This window comes from Epargyreus clarus, unplaced genomic scaffold (genome assembly GCF_041222505.1).
Source record: "Epargyreus clarus isolate Ecla_fem2 unplaced genomic scaffold, WU_Ecla_fem_2.2 ptg000018l, whole genome shotgun sequence".
Taxonomy (NCBI): domain Eukaryota; kingdom Metazoa; phylum Arthropoda; class Insecta; order Lepidoptera; family Hesperiidae; genus Epargyreus; species Epargyreus clarus.
Genome location: NW_027332226.1, coordinates 4,184,890 through 4,209,407, shown reverse-complemented (window position 1 = coordinate 4,209,407; position 24,518 = coordinate 4,184,890). Strand labels below are relative to the sequence as shown.

Genomic DNA, 24,518 nt, shown 5'->3' with positions numbered 1-24,518 from the left:
TACATATTGTTTATATAAAATAGTAACGTCATACTTTGAAATACTTAACCACTCGTAATTATTTTTCGAAACAAAAATCAGAAATCAACCATGCTTCGGACGCTTTTTAAAAAACCTCTATTCCCACTTTTCTTTCGAGGAACATATTACCGTAGTTTTAAGAAATGTTAGCAAAAAGACGGTTGATGTAACAAATATTCGAGGCAGGAAATTGGTGTTCCGCAGAATGGGTGAAACAAATTACAGTAATTTCCATACGGGGGCTCGTGATGGCTACAATGTTTACTCTTTAAGGTACTGAGGATCGTGATACGTTGTTTGTTCTTTGTACGAGTTATAACCTTATGCTGGGATACAGTTATTTGTTTAAGATATGTAAAAAGTAAAGACATCCACAGAGATAGAACAGATATTTCAATTTTTTAAAATCGCTATTTATTAATTTATTTGCCTTTTATAAGATTTTAGATTCATACGATTATATTAAATTTATATGATTTTTAGATTTTAGACTAATAATATCGTGGAATTGAGACATTTTAATACGTTACTTTAAAATACCTGCCGGGTATCAAAACCAAAACGATAACAAATGCGAAAATATAATCGAGTTCTAAATATGTCATTGCTTTTCCGCTCTAACTTATTTTCGCACCAAACTGAGTTTAGTCTGAAGATTCTATGTTTGTTTACACACAGTGTGGGACAGTGTGGGAAATAAAATATATATATATTAACTTAATTATTCATTAAAATATAGAGCAAATGTATATATAGGTTGCTATTTTCAAGAAAGTTCTATTCCAAAAAGAGGTTGGGAAAAATCATACTTAACAAGCAGGATCCACGACCAATTACAATTTCTTCCTCAGGATTTGAATGTTAAAATCATTAACGAATTCTTTGTATAATTTATCTGAACACAATTTGAATTTAATTTAAATTAAGTTTGATGCTACTAAGCCAATGGTCTTCGATTTCGAAACATTCCAGAATCCGACCTTAATTATATAATCGATTAGGTAATATGTTATATTCATTTGCTTCATGTTTATTTGATTGGTTTTAAGTATTCTTAATCTTAATAGTTTGAGATTTCTTAATCTATTCATTTTTGAGATCAATTGTCTTCCATAAAAATGTATTAAATATGTGAATCAAATATTACATAAATAACGATATGCGTGTAGATTTGGCCATTTGGATATATTTTAAAATAATTGTATACCATCTTTTAAATTTTAATTTAATTCGTGAATTAAATTAATGGCATGTCAAAATGAGCATTCTCGTACGGCTCGATATTTTTGATGTATTATATATTTTCAAAAGTCTTTATAAGCGTCTATTTCAAAAATTATGAACAATAATTTAAAAAGATAACTTTGTTAGAAAGTTTATGATTAGAAAAAGGCAGTTATTAAGACATAGCAGTCTGCAATTAATCCATTTATTTGTGTAGATTTATGCAAAGAAAAGCAAACAATAGTCAATTTAATATTTATTAAAAATACTGGTAATTATTGTTTGCAGGTGTATATAAATACTAGAATTACTTCATTTATAATTGCGGCTTCTGTAAAAACTCGTTAGGTTTAGCGCGTGCAGATAAACTGTGTAGATTAAAATATCGTTACAATCAGTAAATGCATCGTTTTAATATAGATACCTAACTAATTGTGGGAATAATTATGTGGCGTTTGTTCTTTGATCCCGTTTAGACTTAATTATTGCGGATTTTTGCTTGTTAATAAGCATAATTATTAAATACCTCTGCGACTGTTATCTAGATAATAATATAAATATTTCATTTTCTTGTGAGACGTAAACATGGGCTTGGCAGATATGAAGGACAATAACACTGATATTAGTTACTGTCCGCTGCACATAAACCAGTAGTATTTAAACTTGATCACTGATGCGTTGCTACGCCTGAAGACTGAGATGGTCATTTTATACGAAAAGTCAGCTGGCATCAACACCGTTCAAACAAAACGCAGAATTGCTTCGCGCTAGAAATTACCTATTTCTGGCGACACCAGCCCGGTAGAATCTTACCGCTTTAAATGACTACAGTCTTAAACCATAATTCAAACCACTCATTAGAACTACGTTCTCTGATAGACCTTGATGCTACAAAGAAACGACGAAAAATTCTAACACTTTACAATAAATTACTATAAAATCATATATTGTTCGATCTGAAATCATTGAATCAGCGAATTGTTTGTAATTGACGTATCTAAGCTGATATTGTATAATGACTGTTGTCGCTAATCCGGAGATTATTAATAATTAGTTGGTAATAAGATTAGATGTTGTTAAATCCTCCTAATGGATATTACATTTGATTTATGACCACTATCGGCACGTTAAATCATATCGTAAATCTTTATGTGCCGTAATTATAATGATTTTATTTTACTTTGTTAACGGCTATCGTAAAAAAATCGTAATAAAAATATAATATAATATTAAAATTCTTAGGATAATTCCTAATAAGAGGTATGTTTCAAGGTACGTCACTGTATTTTATATTTACGAATTATTATAGTGTTTACCACGATATCTCTTCTGGTTTGAAGGCTTTGAAGGATAAATTTTATTAACATAAATCGTGCTTACTTAGATGTCAAGGATATCTACGTTATCTACGTTTTCTGATGATTTGTGTCACTTTACTTGACTGTGACAGCAGGTTGTGGATAACTCCGGTCAGCCACTCATATCAAAAATAATTTTGTGTCTCTCTGTGTATGTGTGCTTAAGCCAGCCACGGCAAAGGCTTGTACACAGTTATGTTGCGTTTAGCATAAGTGTTGAACAATTTGACTGTTTTTCCGACACTAGATGTCATAACGCTACTTCTCACACACCGGTTTTGAAGGTGGTAGAACCCCCCTTTGTGGTTCGACTCCGGTGGCATCACCGCCACACCTATTTCTACCTAATAACAGCAGTGTTAGGCGCTGATGTGTACCGTTTTGAAGGGTGTGGTAAGGGAGACAAACTTTTCCGAGGCGTTCCAGCTTAGTCCTCAGGGGTAGCGCCAAATCTGTGGCCAACTTCAGGTAGGACTATCTAATCCTATCTGGGATTGATTACAGATGTCCATGGGCGGCAGGAGCCATTTACCATCAGGTGAACTGCATGCTCGTCTGCATTTTATAAAAAAAACTCCCATTTTATAAAAAAAAACCTGTGATCGCAGAATGCAGCTACTTTTGAACTCTAGATGTAACAAGTGAACGTGAATAATGCGATAGATACATAGATTAAATAATACAGTCGTTAAAATATCCGTTTTCGATATCGTAACCGAATACAGCAATAATGTAAGAAACGTCTTTTTCAGTGACATTCTAGTTTTACTTGAATAAAATAGCATTAATTCTAACGTTTGCAGTGCGAAAACAGTGATTACGTAAAAGGTTTATAAAAACAGGAATGCTTCAAATGAATTGCGTGTGAATATATAAGACGCACTGCGGTGCGTCCACCAAATTCCGGAAATATTATTACCGGTGAAACGCTTGTTCAAATGAAATGAATAAAATTTTCTGATGCAACAGAACTTATGTATTGTGATTGAGGTTTATACTTTGCAAAATAAATAAAATATTAAAAACGAATTAATGTTAAGTAATAAGGTTGACGACCCGCGTGGCGGAGCGGCCACCATACCGGTCTGACGCGCAAAGGGTCCTGGGTTCGATCCCCGGCCAGACAGATATCTAAATGATGAATTTAGATTTCTGTTTCTGGGTCTGGGTGTTTATGTATTTGTCTATGTGTGTGTCCATGGCACCCACGACACAGGGAATCCTAGTGTGGGGCTGTGAGTGTAGAAAGCGTTTAAGGTTCCATATTACTTTAATAATTGGGCTTTCTTTCGCACCTATGGGTATTAATAAATATGAGTTTATTTTATAACATTAAAATTAGTTTTTCCATATTTTTATAACGCATTACCTATGTGGAAAATATTTGCGCAAACTTATTTTAGTTCGAGCCACGGTCCAATTTATTGCGATAACTTAGAAGAAGTTTAATCAACTACGAAGTACAAAAACGAAAAGTTGTAACTTCTGTCATTTTGGGTCTAAAAAATCTGAACATTTTGGAATTTTTCGAACCTACATTTTATTGTTGAACTTTACTTATTTTTCGACTGTTTATGATAATGTAGAGTATTTCCGTGTAGTTTTTTTCGTTATTTTACCATCTTATCTGTGTCAGAGACGTTGTCTATATTGGCTATGTGGATATATTATATATGATAATAATATGATATATGGCCATCTATGGTGCATCGTTTGTGGTTCGACACCAAAGGCTCGGCCGCCACACTTATTTCTGCCTAATCACTTCAGTGTAAGCGCTGTTGTGTTCTGGTTTGAAGGGTTAAGGAAGACATTTTTCGCTGAGGCGATCAAATTTGTTCCTCAGAGGTAGCAACACATATATGGCCGATATCAGGTAGGAATCTAATCTTATTTTATGGGGGGTTGATAACAGCAGTGTAACCTACATGTAGTATTATATAATAATTTCATAATTTACGAAACACGCGTGGACTAAAAAGAACATAAGCATAAATTAACCAAAAGATTTATGGTGTTTACTGACGCTTCTCAATTATGTAAACTTTTGATTAAAAGCCTTGAAGGCCACTGTCATTGACAACTACTCCAGCACTCAAAGTTTAGAACGGAAGTCGTTATAAACTTAAATAACTTTAATCAAACTGGGTTAGGAGCAAAATAAACGGTTACCCAATTTTTATTAAGTTTCGTTAAAGTTATATAGAAGTTGTGGAGGAGTATCTAGTTAACTCAATGTCGTCAATGTTTAAGAACTTAGCTGTGAATTGTTTGCTTTTAAAAATATAAAAGCAGTAAATAAGAGGTAAGAGGACGCTCACAGAACGGTTATGTTATGACCTTTGAGGAGAAGTTGGAATTCCTCATATACCATATCTCTTTCTATGAACTCCTTTAAACCAGAATATTAAAGCAGGTATTAGCCATATTCAAACCATAGAAAGCCCGAACATCTTTGATTAAAATAGCCACATGATTTTGTGACATAAAGTTTAACTCTTATTTCTGATTTTGCCTGATGGTAAGTCTGAGGTTGGCTGTAGCTGCTTATCTAGATGGTATTCCATCTTGCATTCAACAGATTATAATAAAAAGTTCGAAATTTCACTGTAACAAGAGAGAGATATTCAACACTTTTTATCTAAGCAGATAAAGTATAACCACCGACGTTACCTTAATTCGCTGTCAAATGAACTGTGACGTAATGCGTTTCCACCACATGCAGTGATTATAGTCCATTACCCTTTAAATTGTTCTTTGTAACGGAAACAAGGCTTTATTTCTGCGTATAAAAACATGGAGACATATGTTTATGTTTTAGTTGAGTGGATTACCTGGAAGTCAAAGTATCGCTGTAAAAACCTAAATAATCTTTGTCGTGTGTTGTCATTTAATGTTAACAAATGTAGGTATAAATGACTATGGATATCAGTCAGCTCGTATCAGGTGACCGTATCATTTGATACTTCTATAATATCAAGAAAACGTTTCATACTCGTAGCTCCACGCTCTTTAGAACGACACTTGCACATTGCACATCTTGCTAATATGAGTATGTCAGCCATAGTAAAGTGATGCTACAAACGCAATTGAAGCTTGCTTAAGTAATAATGTAAAATGGTAACTGACATTATAAACGCCTTAAAAATGTAAACAATACTTAACTTTCGGTCGTTGTCCTGTCTTGACCTTAGTCAGAGAATTCAGCCAGTGAGATGTTAATGCAATTCATGTTTTTGACTCATTCAAGTTTTTGACCCTGCAATATTTCATCAATTCATTGCAGTTTATTTCTATATTACTTAATGTGAATTACACTTTATTACTTTTTTGAACTTGTTTTCCGGTTCAACGACATGATCGGCTTTCTTACAACACTTTCATGCACTTTACGGTCTTTGCATCTACTTAATATGTTTTACCATTCAACTTAGGGCTTTATTGGGACCTGAGTAAACATGGTCATCGTATAATACGAGTATACCACAATTAAATTAACGAAGTTATTAAATTCTTTGACTCTTTCGTTGTACTTCGAAGAGCAACTTTTTGTGTATGCTGTAGGGTGCCGAATAGGATTTGATATCTTATAAAATAGGGGTAGTAGCGTTTTCTAAGAAATTATTCATCAAGTGTGATCTTGACACGCGTGATAAACACGCGCAAGACCAATTGAAGTAATTACGTCAAAGTATTTTAATTAAACCTGTATTTAGCAGATAATTACTAATACGTAATATTTTACTCGTACGATAAAAAATAAGGTATCTAAAATAATTAAGAACATGTCATTGCGTAAATTAATTTATTAATAGTGTTATCTAAAAAATCGTAATTCATTAATGTCGTAAGAATTGTGATATATAAAATAATGACGTTAATTTTCTCACGGCTCTTAACGAAAATGTAAATACAGTTCCATTAATTAGGTATTCCTCATTAAAATGCAAAAGGTCAAAGGTCAGTTCGATGTACAAATCGTCGATGTAATTTGAATAATGCCTATGTAAATCGAAGAGCCTATGTGATCTTGGCCGTGAGGTATCGACTTAGCACAATTTCCTACCTTTCTGTGGATGTAGCAAGAGTCGGAAAACTCGTGTCTTAAATATTAACAATTTTAATCCGTTATTGCTGTCGAATCTACTTTGATGGCACGCGTGGCGAGAGGTTATTTTGTGTTATATTTGTCTGACACGCAATAAAATCCAGATTCGATCCTCGAGGAGGCACACATCTGAATAGCGGATTTATTTTTCTGTGTCGAGAACACAGGCTTTCCTAGTAGTAGATCAATGGGTGAAAAATCCAAAATTCATATTTTTTACTAATAGTTTTAGTTCTTCGTCCTTTTTCTCTTTATTTTTTCCGTAATTTATAAGTATGGCAAAAGAGCCTGCAAATATTGATAAATATATTTTTCGTATCATGATTGGCAATTGTTTGTCAATTTGCAAGTCATCAGTGCAAAGTGGCTAATTAAATTGGTTGGCTTATGTAGAATAATATGTCTAATTCCACATGATTAGTTTTTTTGATGGCCATTACCAATCGTTAAAAGTGCGGTGGCAATCTTAAAGCCTGCCCGTATGTGAATTTTTAAGAAGTTATGTTTCATTTAGAAAATTTTAGTAGGCATGGATAATTAGTTATTGGAAATCACGGATGGACAATGGACATAAATTATATTAACGTTTGTAATATTTGTATTTCATGAAGTCATTATCATGATTATTAACTCCTTACTGGCAGATCCTATCATAATTAAAGGGCCAGTCACTGTATTTGCCAAAGTGGGATTGATAGGCTTAATGCGTATTTTTGATCTTCATGATAAATAGACATGCAGGTTTCCTTAAGATGTTCTAAAATCCAATACGCTGATAACTTTGGTAGCCATTTTTTTTAAACTTTGGAGGTTAATGTTATTCTAGCGTATGTGTGTCTCATTTTATGGCAAACCCTGCAAATCAATAGTCTTCACAGATTTAATAGTTTAGGAGGTGTCGTTATTATAATAATAGGAGTGGAAGAGGCTATTAATTTTTAAGCTCTTGTTTTTTCGTTTTCACAACCATTGTCAAGTAATATATTAGAGCTTTAGTGCTATTTAGATGCTCTCAACTATATTTAAAAACATTATCTTCAACACGGCTGGAACACACATGAGTTTATTCGGATCAGTCGCATCACTGGCTTATTCACGCGATTGGCTCACTCTAGCGGACGTGTGTACACGGCTTTACAGTTCCGGTTTGAGGTAATTATTCCGCTCAATAAGTCAACGCTCGATACTGTGTGAATAATATGCTTATGGTTATCTAAAACTATGTTATATACGGTTATAAACGATGGAACAGAATTATTATTATAGTCTTCTAATAAGCAGCACTTTATATTAGAAGCGCTTATATACAAGAGCAATATATTATAAGTAGTAGTTTGATTTAAACCGCATCGCCATGACGTATATTTCTATCGAAAAATTATTAAGTTGTGTCCAAACGACATGTATGCATGTTTTTATCAAATGACAAATATTATCAAACGTATATAAAGTGGCGAATACATTTTGCATTTTACAATACCGTTCACGCGACGTTTGCTGCAAAAGTACCTTTTTTTTTTCTTAACGAGGGGGAATCGTTCAAAAGATACCCACCGACGTGGGAGCGACGCCGGGTTATGTGGGATTCTTACCGCACTAAAACCCCCCCGGTGGCCGACCTCGACGCTTGTTGGGGAACTCCGGGATCTCCGACGGAACGCAACCGGAGTCCTCCAAGCCCGATGCTCCGATCGGGCTCTGCCCTGGGGGAGCAGTTTTCGCTCCTCCCGCACCATCTGGTATTCACGACGGTATGCGACCACATATACCGCCGTCCTTCCCGGGATCGCTTACTGGGCGGCTCGAGCTCCCACCCCGGAAGCCCCCGTTTAGTCGCTTCTTACGACAGGCAGGAGTTACCGTAGCTCTATTCTAGTCCCGGAACTACAGGGACAGCTGCAAAAGTACCTACCGACTATGCGGATTAACTTGTCAAGCAAATCGAAAAATTTTGGGTTACTAATGTTGAAGAGGCGCATTTTATTAGACTTATATACATATAAGTAGTAGTGTGGTAGTAAGTGTGGTTAATACATACTAGTGTAAATGTTAAAACTAACGACATATTAATGATAAACAAGACAAATAAAAATCTAGTTCAATTGATTAAATAAGATTGGTCCCATTAAAACTAATTAGAATAGAAATAAATTATATGTAGTAATGAGTTTATCTTTCATATTTATAAATAATGAATCAAGATTTAATGAGTATGTACAAGGAAAGGTTAAACAAATGTTCGTGATTTTAGAACCTTTACCATAGAGCTATAATTAATAGCAGTAATTACAGTATGATAATAATACTCAACATTGACATCCTTTTCAGTATTCAATTTAAGTACTCTAATAATATATTATTATAACACATGCTTATGCGATAGGTTCCAACTTAATCTAACATTTTATATACCTAGATAGTAACACTGTTTAAATATCTGAAAATGTAAAGTTGTCGACACGGAAAACATTAAGTCACATAAAACTGTACTGTGTTATAAAATTCTTTGTTAACGATTCTTTTGAAAGGCGACTGAAGGAAAAAGACCAGACCAAAGTATTCTGAAATAGTCTATGAAAGAGGTACGAATATTGAGATATCTCTATCTTAATTCGAATTTGATAGCGGTTAAATCCATTGGTGGAAAATGAAATTATATTTCTGTTTAACAACAATACAATGACTATTATGCTGACTACGCCTACCAGCTACTATCGCGTGAGCGATACTTGTATGGGCTTCCATCTTGTGGCTTAAGTCTCTGAGAAGTTGCTTAAGCCGCTGCTCATCGGAGTCCAGTTTGTTGTTTGAGCGATCGAAAGCGGTATATTATCTTAGTTTTAATTCTATTTAGTCAACAGTCAACTGTTTAAGCGTCCGCATAAACTACGGAATAATCGCCGAGCAACTTCTAACAGTTAAACATTTAAACTCAACAGTTGCTCAAGCGATAGTTGGTGGTTCTGGTTACCCATTGGCTAAAACCTCGAAACAATAAAATTAGAGACTAGAATAAATATTTAAATAATGTTGTTTATTTCTCGCTTAATGGGTATAGAACCCGGAACTGTGATTTTTATGACACGCGAGTCGCAGATTGTTTAAATAAACACTTCTTATAAACGGTAACGGTTTATTTAAAAGTAACCTGAGAAGATACATGAAAATAATTTTAATATTTTATTGCATTCTTTATATTTTTAAATATAGATGTGCTTCATATTTAGGTAGGTACCTACATTATGTGACAAGACACTTGTCATATTTCAAGTTCTACTTACCGTAAAAGTTAACGTTAAAGTAAAACTGTACCATTGGTAGTTAGTTTTCGCCAAATATTTTCGCCTAATAAAAGCAGTGTTAAGCGCTGCTGTATTCTGGTTTGTAGGGTGTGGGGTAAGGAAGACATAATTTTCCGACGCGTTCCAGCTTAGTCCTCAGGGGTAGCGCATCTGTGGCCGGCTTCAAATATGAATATTTAATCCTACTTGGGGTTGATTACATACGTCCATGGGCTGCCAGTTACGATCAGGTGGACTGCACGTTCATCTGTTACTCCTATATTACCTATATAAAACCAGCAAGTCTATTGACTGTTATGTATTGTATATGGAAGCTATAGTCACCATATAGTCACAATCTTTATCGTAACATACCATAGTTTCTAAAGACGAATTGAATACAGCTGTCGAATTTAACGTGTTCAGCGCTGTCGGAACAACCTCGCACAATGCACGAATCACGGGAACACCGGAACATGTCGAGTGAATAGATTCGCTCTGTGACGTGTTGTATCAGCGAAATATACGGCATGGTTTTGAAAGGAGATTGGCGATTCCAACTAACTTTTTCTTATTCTTTAACGGAAGCACCAAATGCAGCGTTCGAGCGGTCAAATTGTCACTGTTGCCCATACATATACTATAGTCCCATTCATAATTAGGTGTCCAAAATGTAAACAAAGAAATGTCACTGTCAAAATTAACAAGACACAAAAACTTTTAACAAATTTAACGAAATACGAAACCTTTAACAACTATACACAATTTAACAAACGCGCTATAAAAACTAGAAAACATTGAGTTTGATCACAATCACGAAAATGAATAATATCAGCTACGAAACTTAAAAATGACGGCACAAGATTGTTGATTGTTTGCACAGAGAATGTTTTGGATTCTGATTGTGTTACCATTATCACATTTTAATTTTCTACCATAAACCTGGTTTTTTATGATTATTACTGTATGGAACGAAATTGAGTTAATATAAATATTGAAAAATGTGAATTGTTTTTAATTTGTTTAGATTATTACTTTATTATCGTTGTATTAATTTAATATTGTCAAAAATAAGAAACTACCATTTGAAACATATTTTCTTGGTAGGTCAACACCGTTGTTTACATTTTGGACACCTAATTATGAATCGGACTATAGTATGTAGCTCCTTACGAAGATTACAAAGGAACGACCGGTGTGAGTAGCAGATCTTTTTACAGAGATTTCCACTCTAACGCTCACGTCTGTAGAAATTAATTTTATTGTATATTAAGAGTACACTATATTTAAATTGTATTTACAAAATACACCTCGTGTTGTAACTTGCATACAACACTATGTACCTTTACATAAAAAATAACAAATCCGTGGTATTCAAATAAGTGTCGCAACCACCCGCAACTTTTCAAGAGATAGCGCTCTGGATCACGCTATCGAAGTATTTTCAAGATCCTACATATTATATACAGGCTTTGAACTGAGAGTAGTGGAGCACGTCCACTCCCCGGGCATGGTCACCTAGCCTGCGGGAGATCTCCCGCTACCAAATAGGTATACAATATTGTGCATAACTTTCAGCCTGTTCATTAAAGCACGTAAGCCTACTGTTACAACACATCACCATAATGCAAATATCTTAATATCGTAACAGCTACATATTCAGGAGTATGACGTAAATATTCATAGTAAAAGGTAATTCCTCTATTTTTTGTGAATCAGATTACTTGTATTATTAAAGTTATAGATACCTACACTGGGACGATAAAATATAAGATTAATTATAATTTACAAAAAACCTTTAATTAAGTCATCACGTTGTCTATGAATGTGAGTAAGATGTGTGTAAAAACTATAAAGTAATTATCTTAAGGTGCCTTGAGGTTACAAATAGTATATTTATTAAAGCAAGGTATGACACTAGTTGAAGGCTATAACCTTAATGAAGACCACAGCCTTGACGGGTAATGCACACTTAAATTGAGAATATTTCTTCTATTTACCTAGTTTACCTATTCGTACTACAGTTTTCCATTAGCTCGGGTCATTAAAATGTAAGCAAACACATATTAGACAATGCACTTGGGGCAATACTATTTGTTCTGTTGAGTGATTTCATAATACTCGCGAAAAACAATTGAGTACACACATACACACACATGTATATACTGTCGAAGTTAAGGTCAGATTCAGCTTAGGATAGGATTACCATTGGTCCGGATTTTTATGAATTTGTCCGTTAGAAAAGCGTCCGAAGCCGTTCGAAAGAGGATTTTGTATGAAACTCGGGTATTTTTATGTACGTAAGCTATGAATAGAATCTTATAGATAAATTATTTTATCAACCACCTCGGGACATTTCACAAATCTTAACCTCAATTATTTATCCGTGAATTTTACATAGATAGCTATAGGATGTCACGAAAAAATCGAAGTCTATGATGGCAGCTCTAGCCCGAGGGAGGATTAAAATGTCAAATATAAACATATAACAACTTTTATGTTTGAGTTTTAACGCACTGAACTCTTTTAGGATCTATACTATGGATCTATAGTATTCACCTAATTTAGTTTTTGAGCATGATAATTTTATGAAATATTGTATATGTACACAATGTTGGCATGCATCCACGAATGCTTTTAGAACGGTGCTTGCCTTTAGGCTGTAAAATGTCGTAACATAAACAATTAAGTAAAGCCTGCCAAAAGTTTCCCGGAAGTTAGGATTTTCAATGATCTTAAGATCAATGATCTATACACGTGGCAGAGCGTACAGGCATATTTATTCAATGTTATTTTGAATTTTAAAAGACTTTGCAAAATTTACTAATTTTGCAATTTAAAACCGAATAATCATTAAATTTATGTATGTAAAAATGTCAGTGTAAGACAATGATCTCACATTATTTTTCTGACACATGTCAGTGTGCATACATACATGAGGCATATTTCTTACATTTGTTTTTTTAAAAGACCGAAGTACCAAAGAGTATGTAGTCCACCAGATAGTGATCACGTCTGGCAATAGCTGTTTGTAACCAACTCCATATAAAACAGTGGTTATAAACGACGCCGATCAAGACGTGTATTTAATTTATAAAGGGATTTTTTCGCTGGGCGAACATCAAGATGTGTACTGTGTAGCCACTATCGAGGACTAAGATGATCACCTTATGTGAAAGTCAGCCGGCATCTACATCTTTCCCTACAAGTACAGCTTCACGTTAGAAATAGATGTCGCAGTTGCGTACCTTTTTTGTTTACGAGGGGAAACCTTCAAATGGTACCCGACGACGTGGAAGTGACGTCGGGTTATGTGGAATTTTTACCGCACTAAAACCTCCCAGGTCGCCGTCCTTGTACACGGCGTCGTCGTGACGGTTGGTTACTTACCAAGATGCTCCAACCTGGACCTAAACTTTTGCCTTAGAGCACTCTATTATTTTGCATTATGCAGCTGTATTTAATATGTATCATGAATCTCCAAATGACCCCTAGCATTAACCTTGAGACCACGGTTTGTCTATTAATTAACCTAAAAAATCGGTAGTGCATAACTTTTATCCTGTTTCAACTAGTTTACAGTACCCTTACCATCAGTTTTCAAAACATCCCACAATTTTACGTTACGTTTACTCAATCCATTATTCTGTTCCGTTTGCTTCAGTAGACTGGGTAAACGTAACAATAACTAAGTGATCAAGTCTTTTTGTCTGCCTCACATGTTCGCAAAAAAGAGAGACAAAACATAAAGCGCCATTTTGTCAATTTAGACATTCAATGTTACGTTACTGACACTATAGTTCCGATACAATCTGCTAGGGGCGCTGATTTGAAATTGTATGGGCAAATACCAAAACGTAAACAAATACCAAAACAGTCATATTTGTCAAAACGTAAAAACTCATGGTAAGGGTACAGCTAAGCTAGTTATCGAAAAAAGTTCGGCGGCCAATTACATCAAAACACAAGACTTCCGTATTATCATGAAGTTTTTGAAAATTGAGCTAAGTTGTATTGGTATTTCGGAGGAAGCTCTCATTATTTACTACATTTAGTTTATTTCATAGGCTAAATTGACCGATATTTATATAAACTCCCCATGACAAATCACGATCAATTGTTTTAATAAACTCTGTTGGACACGGGTCTCAGAATGAGAAGAGAAGTGAGAATTAATTTCTAAAACGCACGTAATATACAAATTACGTACGAGCCCGGTATACGAACTCCGTACCGCCAGCATTAAAGACCAAATAAATGTCAAACTACTAGGCTAGGATAGGCTATTGATGATGGTATGTACAGTGCTATAACAATTTCTAGAAAGCGAGATCGATTATACTTGATAACAGGAAGGATAGTCCACGGCCCTTGAGAATGACCGAGGCAGGAAGTATTGAAAAATATCTCTCAATTTTGTTTTATCAATTAACATTGTTACATTGCGAGTTAATATTAAAGTTCAAGGATAGTGTGGGCGAAGATTGAAGAACAGTAAATAATAATAGTAATTAAATATCACACTCATAGCCCCACACTAGGATTCCCTGTTTCGTACCATGGGCACGCGTATAGACAAGGACATGAACACCGAGACCAAGAAAATACATCTAAATTTACTATTAAGATTTCTTCCCCGCTGGAAATCGAACCAGGACCCCCCGGTGTGGTGACCGCTGCGCCATACGGGTTGTAATGGTAAATGGATATCTTAGATGTGGATAAAAATAGAAGCCTAAGCTCTTAGAGAGTAAGAGATTGTAAAATTTCAAGATATAATATTAAATTTCCTTAATTTTGTTAAGGGTATAATTTTGACACTCACCGATCATCAAAATTCTAAGGGTGTAGCAGACACTCCAGCTCCAGCTAGCAATAACGAAAAATGAAAGAATAACACTATTATAGTACTGTTGTCTAGGTAATATACTCTTGAACCGTTCAAATAACTTTATAATTAAGCTGAATGAATTAGCAACTACATTAACAAATTATGCCATGATTATTTAGTAATTGACGCACAAACTTTATAACAGACGATTTTTACGTGTAATAAGATTCACAGTCGACATTAAGTCAATTTTTTTTTGATTATGCGTCTGACGTCAATTAAAGACACCTTAACGGTTAATTAAGTTAAAATTGCATACCGAGATGAGGCCTCGTTTCCGTATGGTGCCTTTCTATAGGTCAAAGGTTCCAGGAAGGATGGTATTATCGAAATAAATACATTGAAATAAATGAATGATTTCATTTTTACCTTTTTTAATGAAACAACTTTAAGTAATAATGTTGAGTGAAAACAATTAATCATATCAATTATGGCGTATTATAATTTATCCAATTTTTGCTTAACATTAACATTTAAGAACATTTTTCTGTTTTCTTTGTCATTCGTTTTTCTTTGTTCCTGTTTTGTACCTATTGACGAGGTTCAGTGACCATCGATGGAAATTTGAAATAAAAAAATATAAAAAATGACTACGGGTGAAGTATAACATGAAGAAGTTAAATACCGTTTTTTTTTGTTTGTCAAGCGATATCCATTATTTTTCGATAGCTTAGCAATTGCATAAGCTTCAGTGTTATCGATAAAAACCTTAATGTTTCTACTTATAATAATAATGGCACACACAAGGAAAATATTGTGGAAACATGAGATTCAAAAAAATGTTTACAAAGGTATGTTAAGTCTACCAATACGCACTTGACCGGCGCAGTGGATTATGACCTAATCCTTCTAATTCTCAAAAGAGACACGTGCCCAGCAGTGGGACTTTAATATGTTGAGGACGATTCCATAGCATATTTATATACAAGAACATATAGCACCCGGAAACCAGTAAGGTTCGATTTTTTATTGTAGTATTTAATTGTATTGTAGGCTTTCGAAGAAAAAATGAAATAATTGCTAGTATTATATTTGTACACGGAATAAAGATGAATTCCACAGAATATAATTAAGGAAAAATACGTAGACGTATAAATATTCCGTTGATGAATCATTCGTCCACTATGACTATCATCTTGAGCTATTTTTGAAGATAAGCATCTTGAGAATATTTTTTGTAAAAAAAATATTCTTAAAGTTATTTAATTTAACGGTGAAATAAAATATTAAATGCCTGAGAGTTATGTAAAAGAAGTTCTCAAAGGTGAGTCTTTTTGTTTACAAACATACGCACGGAAGTATATACGCCTACACGCACACACGAACATGCCTTATGGGGCAGCCTGGTGGCATTAGCGAAAGAAGAAGAGAATTCAAATAATCATTTATAAACCCACGTTACACCGTGTCATGAAACCGATAAACACGTCTGGAAGTCAAAGAAGATTGTGTTATCATAATACATTTATGGGAAACTTTCTTACAGCCCTCCACGCCAAATTTTCTCACAGACCATCATCGCAAATGACCCGCAAAAGCAATTCGGGAGGTCCGGGAACGAAAAGAAATATTTCTCGCCACCCGACTTGTAACAAACTGTTTACAACTTCTGAAACTTGCAATATGTTGTATTTATGAAGGAAATGGAATTGTGCGGTCAATATCGGGATTGAAAATCGGGGTTGGTAAATATTTGAGATGGTTTTCCGCTTAGGAACGTGGGTAACGAAAACTTTTAAATATTTACAGCGGTGGAGGACCTCGGCGGTACTAAATAGATTAAGTCGAGGATGCAAAAGGATATTCGGAACTAATCAGAGAGATAACAATGCATCGACTTTGGCCAGGAGTCTAATTCTATTTTGGTTCGATTACAGCTTGTAGATGGGATACAGTGAAAGTTTCTACCCCCTTCAACCACAAACGGTTCCACAGCTTAAATGTAAATTGTTTTTGTGTTTCAAATTCATTATAATATATCACAGGAGCACTAGGTACAATATCCTAGGTGGTATATTCTATAACGATCCAAATAAATAAGGGTACGGCAGTATTTCACAGCTCTCAACGAGCCTATTGGCAAGTTTTGTACTTACTAGCGCACTCACATAACTAATGAACAAAGTTTTCTCTCGAACCTTTACCTCTAATGTTTGAGTTAGGCCGGCGGCCGGCCATACATCCAAGCTGTTATTAATGTACGTGGCAAATACTAACGTGTTGTTCCATAAATCAAATGGTGTTATTAATGGGATTTACAAACTGCGCTTTAAATATACTAATAAGTGGCCAAAAAAAACTTGTTCCTGCCATGTGTTCAAACCGCTGCATGCGTCCCGTGTTCGCACGCGTGTAAACTGCATCCCATCGTTTTTTACGTTATACTTACGTAAATGGTAAAGAGACTGCAGTGAGTTTATTTATCTTTGTATATCACGCATCGTGTGGGACACGCGTGTGGACGTAAACACGCGCGACAGGAAAAGCGACGTCCTTGCCGGTCTTGCATAGGGTTTCGTTTGGGTATATGTTTACTTTTTTGTGAATTTTCATGGTTGCCCATGACACAGGGACTCCTGGCGTGAGTTTATAATTATTTAAATTCATACCAATTTACTGGCACCACGAAGGAATTGACCTTCTGAAACGTTTCAGCCTGCGTTGTTATACGTTTATAAGGCATATCCACATTCAATAGAACATAACAATAAATTAGCGCGAACGTTCCATCGATCATAGCGATTGATGGGAATTTCACCGCACCGTGGTTAGGTGGTACATACCACACCGCACAATATGAATAACAACCTGTGTTACTCATTTGAACGCGTCTTGTATATAAATCTGAGTGCGTTTTAAAAAGCAATGAAATTTTACTTTAATTGCCAAGGTTTTACCCTCGGTTTAGCGTTATTAGTATTAAATAGAACTCATATATTATGTAAATGAGCTACTAAGAAAGTAGTTACATAAGTAATCGTACACATATAAGTATAAGCTATGCATTGTATTCAGTGGAAGTTTTAATATGTATGTGGCGTCTTTTCGCAAATCGCCAAGAGATGGGGCCACTAGTATTTCCGAATCACGCTATCGGAGTTTTCTCAGCATCTGAGGAAACTGAGACTGTTTGAGCACGGTTACTACCAAGTCTGGCGGGAGACCTTCCTTTTCCATAAGTACATTTGATTAATAATAACCTTATTAGGTTCTCATGCAAGTTATAAAAGTTCAAGCAAATTAGATTATTATTGCAAAACTGATTTCTACTTACAACTTTGCGTATTCCACTAAGATTCTACGTAGCATTAGTAGCACATTCTCTTATACTTAGAGGAAACTGAAAGTACCATTTGAAGGTGGTAGAACCCTTTGTGGTTCGACTCCGGCGGCACCACCGCCACACCTATTTCTACCTAATAACAGCAGTGTTAGGCGCTGCTGTGTTCCGGTTTGAAGGGTGTGGTAAGGGAGACAGACTTTTCCGAAGCGTTCCAGCTTAGTCCTCAGGGGTAGCGGCGCATCTGTGGCCGACCTCAGGTAGGAATATCTAATCCTATCTGGGGTTGATTACAGATGTCCATGGGCGGCAGTAGCCACTTACCATCAGGTCTGCTCTGCATGCTCGTCTGCTACCCTTATATTATAATAAAAAAAACAACACAAAACCAAGTAGTATGCGTCGTGGCGCGTGAAGTAACGGCCTACTTTGTCTCGCCGAGTTCAAGGTATCACCAAAAAACTAATTAGAGAGAAAGGCACGAAAGTAGCGATTACACAAATAAACTACCAGAAAAGTGGAGTGAAATCTACTGCAGTTATTAGTTTAAGTAGGTATATATTCAATAGGTTTTGAAGTAGCGGTTGCAATAAGCATAAAACAATAAAATAAATTATCATGAAATAAAATTGTCCTTGAAGCTAACACAACAAAAATAAAAATAAACACAAATGAAGGAGCTAATAAAAACAATAATATCTTGATTCGCAGTCTAGAATTTCCGACCTTTCGCGATTTAGTTGAGATCATAGAAACAACATTAATGCCTTTATAGTCTCTAGTTTTAAGGAATGACGTCCATCTGACGCACATCGGTGAGCAATATTGCTACAGGTTTTTGGTTCCAGATGGTAATAATTATTTTTAGCTTTTAAACCAATAGTTGGTTTATGGTAGGTATAGGTATGGTAGGTTTATAACCAATAAAATGTTGAAACATGTGATTCAATCAATATCCTGTTTAGTCGCTGGCCAGTTGGAAGACACGTGAAGCGTGGACGTAAGTGGATATTGTGAGACCCAAATCTCCTGGCAGCAACAGCGTTTGTGAACACACATCACCTGTTTTATAAACACAAAAAGAGACGCTGTGTCCGCGTCTCATGTGACTTCCGCCTGCGATTTATAGTAGTATTGCTTATTTTTGACACTTACAACTTTGATAAAAGAACAACTTTGATAAAGGTTAATTACTGGCAATATAATCAATGTGCAGAAACTATTACGCATTAAATCTATTAATTTTGGGCTCTAATTAACGTTAAGAGGTAGGTACTTGCATTGCAACTAACCTGGTAATTCTATGCTAAGTTATAATGGATTGAACGGCGGTTTAAGCTAATGTAATAATAAATAATTGATATTCAATGTTGATAAATGTGATACTGATAAGTTAATAATTTATTTATAATTAACCATTTAATTAGAATAGAATATCAAAGCATTATCTTATCTTAATATATATAATATATCTATTATCTATTTAAAAATCGCGTGTCACTGTTTAAATTAATTATTTGTATACGCTATTCTTCGAGACAGCTCTTCCGATTTCAAAGAATTTTTTGTCCGATTGCCCACGGTAATGCTTTTAGAGCATATGTATGTATGTACATACATCTCATTCTTTGGCAGACTTAACGGCTGAACGAATTTTAATATCATTATGAGGTTTTATTAGATTCGTCTAAATTGTGGGAGTTATATAGGCTGTATTTATAAGCCGTCGGTTTTTTGTTTTTATATTAATTCTAGTTATATATTATATTTTTGGGTCTGATGTTGATGATTATGAAACTTGTTGTCGTGATAATTTTTTCTGTGTTAAGATAATGCTTTTAATGTCACACTGTTATTAAAAAAAGTAACAATTAAAAGTTTAAACCGTTTGTATGCAATTTCAAGATATATACATTTATATAAGTTTTTATGTTGATGTTATTTTTATCGACGTCACAATTCACAGCACGCTAACCCGTTTTAAATATGTTTGCTTAACGGACTGTATATTTAACAGTAAACCGGGTTTGATAAGGCTTTTATGTAAGGTAGAAAGGTAGGTTACATTTTCTACCAACAATATATAGAGTTTCGGCATAGAAATCCAATAACCATTAATTGCTCTGCGTAAAAAAATAAATTATTCAGTGTCGTAAATAGAGTTTATATGTTATATAATGGACGTGGATAACATGATGATAGAATATAATACTTATGTATTATTAAATATTTAGTAATACTATAATTATTATTCAAGGAAGTTGAATGAGCTCTTTTAAGCAACGAAAACTGGTTGTTAATTGAAATATTTTAATTGCGGAGGCAGTTCCGATGTTTTTATCGGTTTATCTTTTAACCGTTTTAGGAAAATTTAATATAATTAATTTGTGATTGTTTTATAAAAACACGACTAGTTTTTTTTATGAAAGTTCCACCACGTTACGCGTCAATCCAAGTACTTGCTACACGAGCCTTTAAGAGGACTTTTAAAAAATACAAAGCTTACTAGAAAGATACATTTACCTATTTTCACCGCGTACATTTAATATCTGCGCTTGTTTGTCAGAAATCTGCATATCAGTTAGAAAAATAAAAACAATACACGCGTGGGTTACGAACCCCGTACCTCGTATTCACATAATTATAATAACACTGCTCATGGGATTTTTTTTTCAAAATAATCTCTGTCATTCATACGCACTGCGCCTTTATTATTTTAGGATGGTATAATTATTAAAAACGATGTATGATTATATGTTGTTTAATATGCTCTTCTATATTTCTATGATGAATATTTTAATAAGACTGTGTACACATTGGAATATAAACATTTGCTATGTGAACTACATTATAGACTGGTCTTTTAAATATAGGTATATTTGAGTGGATATGAACGCATTAATAATGTTTACCGTAGTATATTTTCGCGGTTTTTTAACTATTTACATTATATTATTATTCTGTTTAATCTAATCAAACAAACTTTGTATAAAAAATCCAATGCGTCGTATCGTTAACACATTCAGTTTTTAAAAGCAAATCATAAGAAAAGAAAGGTTTTTTAGATGTAAAATTAGAGCAACATAACAAGAATTATTTGTCTTAACATGATATGACACAATAAATCGAATAGTTAACTAAGATAAACTAAGATTTGGCTATTTTGTAGGCGACATGTGTTCAAATTATAGATATAAATTATAGAAATGTATATTAAAAATAGAATATTAAAGAAATGTATTAGATAGAATATTAAAGAAATGTATATTAAAAATAATGATTTTAAATTACAAATGTATATCACCTTTAAATTAATGTCATGTCAACAGAGTAATCTGTTAACATTAATTATTCATGTTAACATAATTAGTCTAGGATTTTTTTTTAAATTTTAATATCATTTTGGTTTTGTCTATGTTGACTTATGTAATGTGTCTTATGCGACTTTATCTAAAGTGCGCTTCGAAATTTATTCACGGAAATCCGTATTAAAAGTGTCAAAGAATGAATGTAAACCACGACCGACAAAACTAGACAGCAATTGAGATTATTCAATCAAGGTGTCCTATCCAAGGAATCCTTGTGGTTGGACCGGATTTCTACCTAATACAGCAAACCATTGTAGTATCCCAGTTGTAAGGATAATAGAAAGAAACACTCATAATATGATATTCGAACTTAATCTATGGCCGATCTCGATCAGGACTGAAATTTTATCTTGAGTTAATTACAACAGTCTACTGGCGCAAGGGATAGATACCGTTGGCGTCAGATGAACTGCATGCATATATATAGATAGACATATATTGATCATGAGTTTAACAGATCTTAATACTTGTGACAGCTATGTGCCTGTCGTTACGCTCGCGGCATTACAAATGTTTTGCGTGAGGCGACATCTGGCAGGTATACCTATTGTTATCTTGAGAGTCAGTTGTGATTAATAATCAGGAGATATGTCATAATAATATGGTTTAATGCTTGTAGTGCGGTCTCAATCACATCAATCAATTCAACACAATCAGTTTTACACGATTACTCGAATTATTTTTCCTAAATATGTTTCGTATTAGGTAATTATCACGAAATCAAAAAAAAAAAAAACAATGCACTTGTAGCTGATTAATTTAATCTATGTGAGTTAAATTACTAATGCCCATGGGCGTTAGTGACCACATATAAAAAAGTGCTCGTGGGTCATTGTTATTTTATTTTTTCCAAAATTCATTAGAAACAACTTGTGTATTTTATTAGCCAGGTGGCATATCAAAGGTATTCCTAATTGAAAACAAAAATAAACGCGCTTTTTTTATCTGATAGGTACAGGGAAAGTATAGATAGGGATCAGAGGATGGAAATCATCCAATTAGTAATTTAACACGCCAAGATTTTCTACACGTCTCTTTTTAGCAATCTGATTGTTTGGCGATAAATCGAGTTTAAAAGAATTTGTAAAATTTTATTTTAAAATTAGTATTTGTAAATCCATTTGAAGTCGAGAAGGTCTGTGGACCTTTAAATGCCTATAAATAATAAATAGTTATAAATATTTAATAACTGTCAAAAAAAAAAAAAACTTTGAAAGACATATTATTATATTTTAATTTAATTGTGTAACTTTATTTGTGAATGATAAAATCAAATGGAAGATAAAATGAAATCCCATATTTTAAAAAATGTGAAGCAACTTTTATAAACATAAGACCAGAATCTCTATTTGTTAAAGACTGAATGAAAGTTACATAAATTAACTTAATTTACATATAATTTAAAGGTGGATTTATATTTAACGTGAATGATAATAGTTAATCAATATTCTTATGTAATGCAATCGATTACGGTCACTCTGTAAAAGTAGTTGAGTAATTACAAAGTAAAATATTTTAAGCTAGGTTTCTTGATACGAGTAGCTACCCAAATGGTAAAAACGGGATCCTATTACTAAACTTGCTGTCCGTCTGTTGAAGGGTTTAGGTATTTCTTAAACCATGATAAATAGAGAATTTGAAGGTGGTAGAACCCTTTGTGGTTCGACTCCGGCGGCACCACCGCCACACCTATTTCTACCTAATAACAGCAGTGTTAGGCGCTGCTGTGTTCCGGTTTGAAGGGTGTGGTAAGGGAGATAGACTTTTCCGAGGCGTTCCAGCTTAGTCCTCAGGGGTAGCGGCGCATCTGTGGCCGACCTCAGGTAGGAATATCTAATCCTATCTGGGGTTGATTACAGATGTCCATGGGCGGCAGTAGCCACTTACCATCAGGTGGACTGCATGCTCGTCTGCTACTCTCATATTAAAAAAAAATAAATAAATGGACATTTGTATTTATACATTTTTTAATGATCAACTTTTTTAATGAAAAACTGTTATAAAAAGTAGAAAAAATATTGATTTAAAATGTTGAAAATAAAGAGGATTTCTACCTAACATTAAAATAACCAAAATAAGTTTTGTGAGATTAATGACGGTTATAGAAGTTAAAAGTATAATGGTTCAATACTATTTATTTCATAATACCCACTTGGTTTTATACCATTATTAATATCGCGCTCGAAACTCCTGAACAATGTTTATGTATTATTTCTTTTCAGACCGAATGTTTAAAACCAGAGCATTGCTGTTGGAGGGTATAACAAGTTGTAGTGGAGTCTCTGGAGTGGAATCGCGAAGGCTTTTCCACCAATATAGAATATGTATATCAGTAAAGTTTTAACCTAAAACTATTGATTATTCTGTTTAAATAATATTTTCACTAACCTTTTCGCGAGTTGACTGTATAGATAACGTCTTCGAAAAGTATGTTAACTGGTGGTCTTTTTGCCATGCGATTCAGGGCTTTGAGGGTGGATCCAGCCCTCTCCAATGCAGCCGGGGTCCAGTGGTCCTCCTGAGAGTCCATCGGCATGGGGTTGGGATCAGTTGTGGATGTGTGCGCAAGCGCCGCCCCCGCAATCGCACGACGTACCAACGGGACATTCGACATTTTCAAAATTATATGTTTATACTTATTTATTACGTACAAAATCCCTAACACTTGTTCACAATTTTCGTGACGTATTTAAAGACGATAAGCGGTCATTTTAGCTACGCGTTGCGCACGCGCATTCTATACGAGCGACGTGAACGGACTGGCTTGTCAATATTATGCAAGGGATCCATCACTGAAGGCACGCAATGTTTTAGTCTACTACAGCCACGTGTTACCTATTGTGATAAACATTCAAAAAGTGTTTGTATTTTAAGATATAATATGTTTATATTACACAGGCGTTAGAATATTATCTCTATTGTTAAACTTTATGCCGTGGGCGTAACTACTAATTTTTGCGATTAATTTGAGACACTGTATTTAAAAT

The 24,518-nt window shown here is 34.3% G+C and overlaps 1 protein-coding gene across 1 annotated transcript in view; it reads right to left on the bottom strand.

Annotated features, from left to right (window-relative positions):
- LOC140749552 (ATP-binding cassette subfamily G member 4) overlaps positions 1-24,307 on the bottom strand; it is a 71,361-nt gene extending 47,054 nt beyond the window's left edge. The window contains exon 1 of the mRNA XM_073082638.1: positions 23,920-24,307. Within this exon, the coding sequence (XP_072938739.1) occupies positions 23,920-24,145 (226 nt within the window). The 5' untranslated portion in view covers positions 24,146-24,307. The remainder of the gene's footprint in view (positions 1-23,919) is intronic.
- Positions 24,308-24,518: the final 211 nt, after the last annotated feature.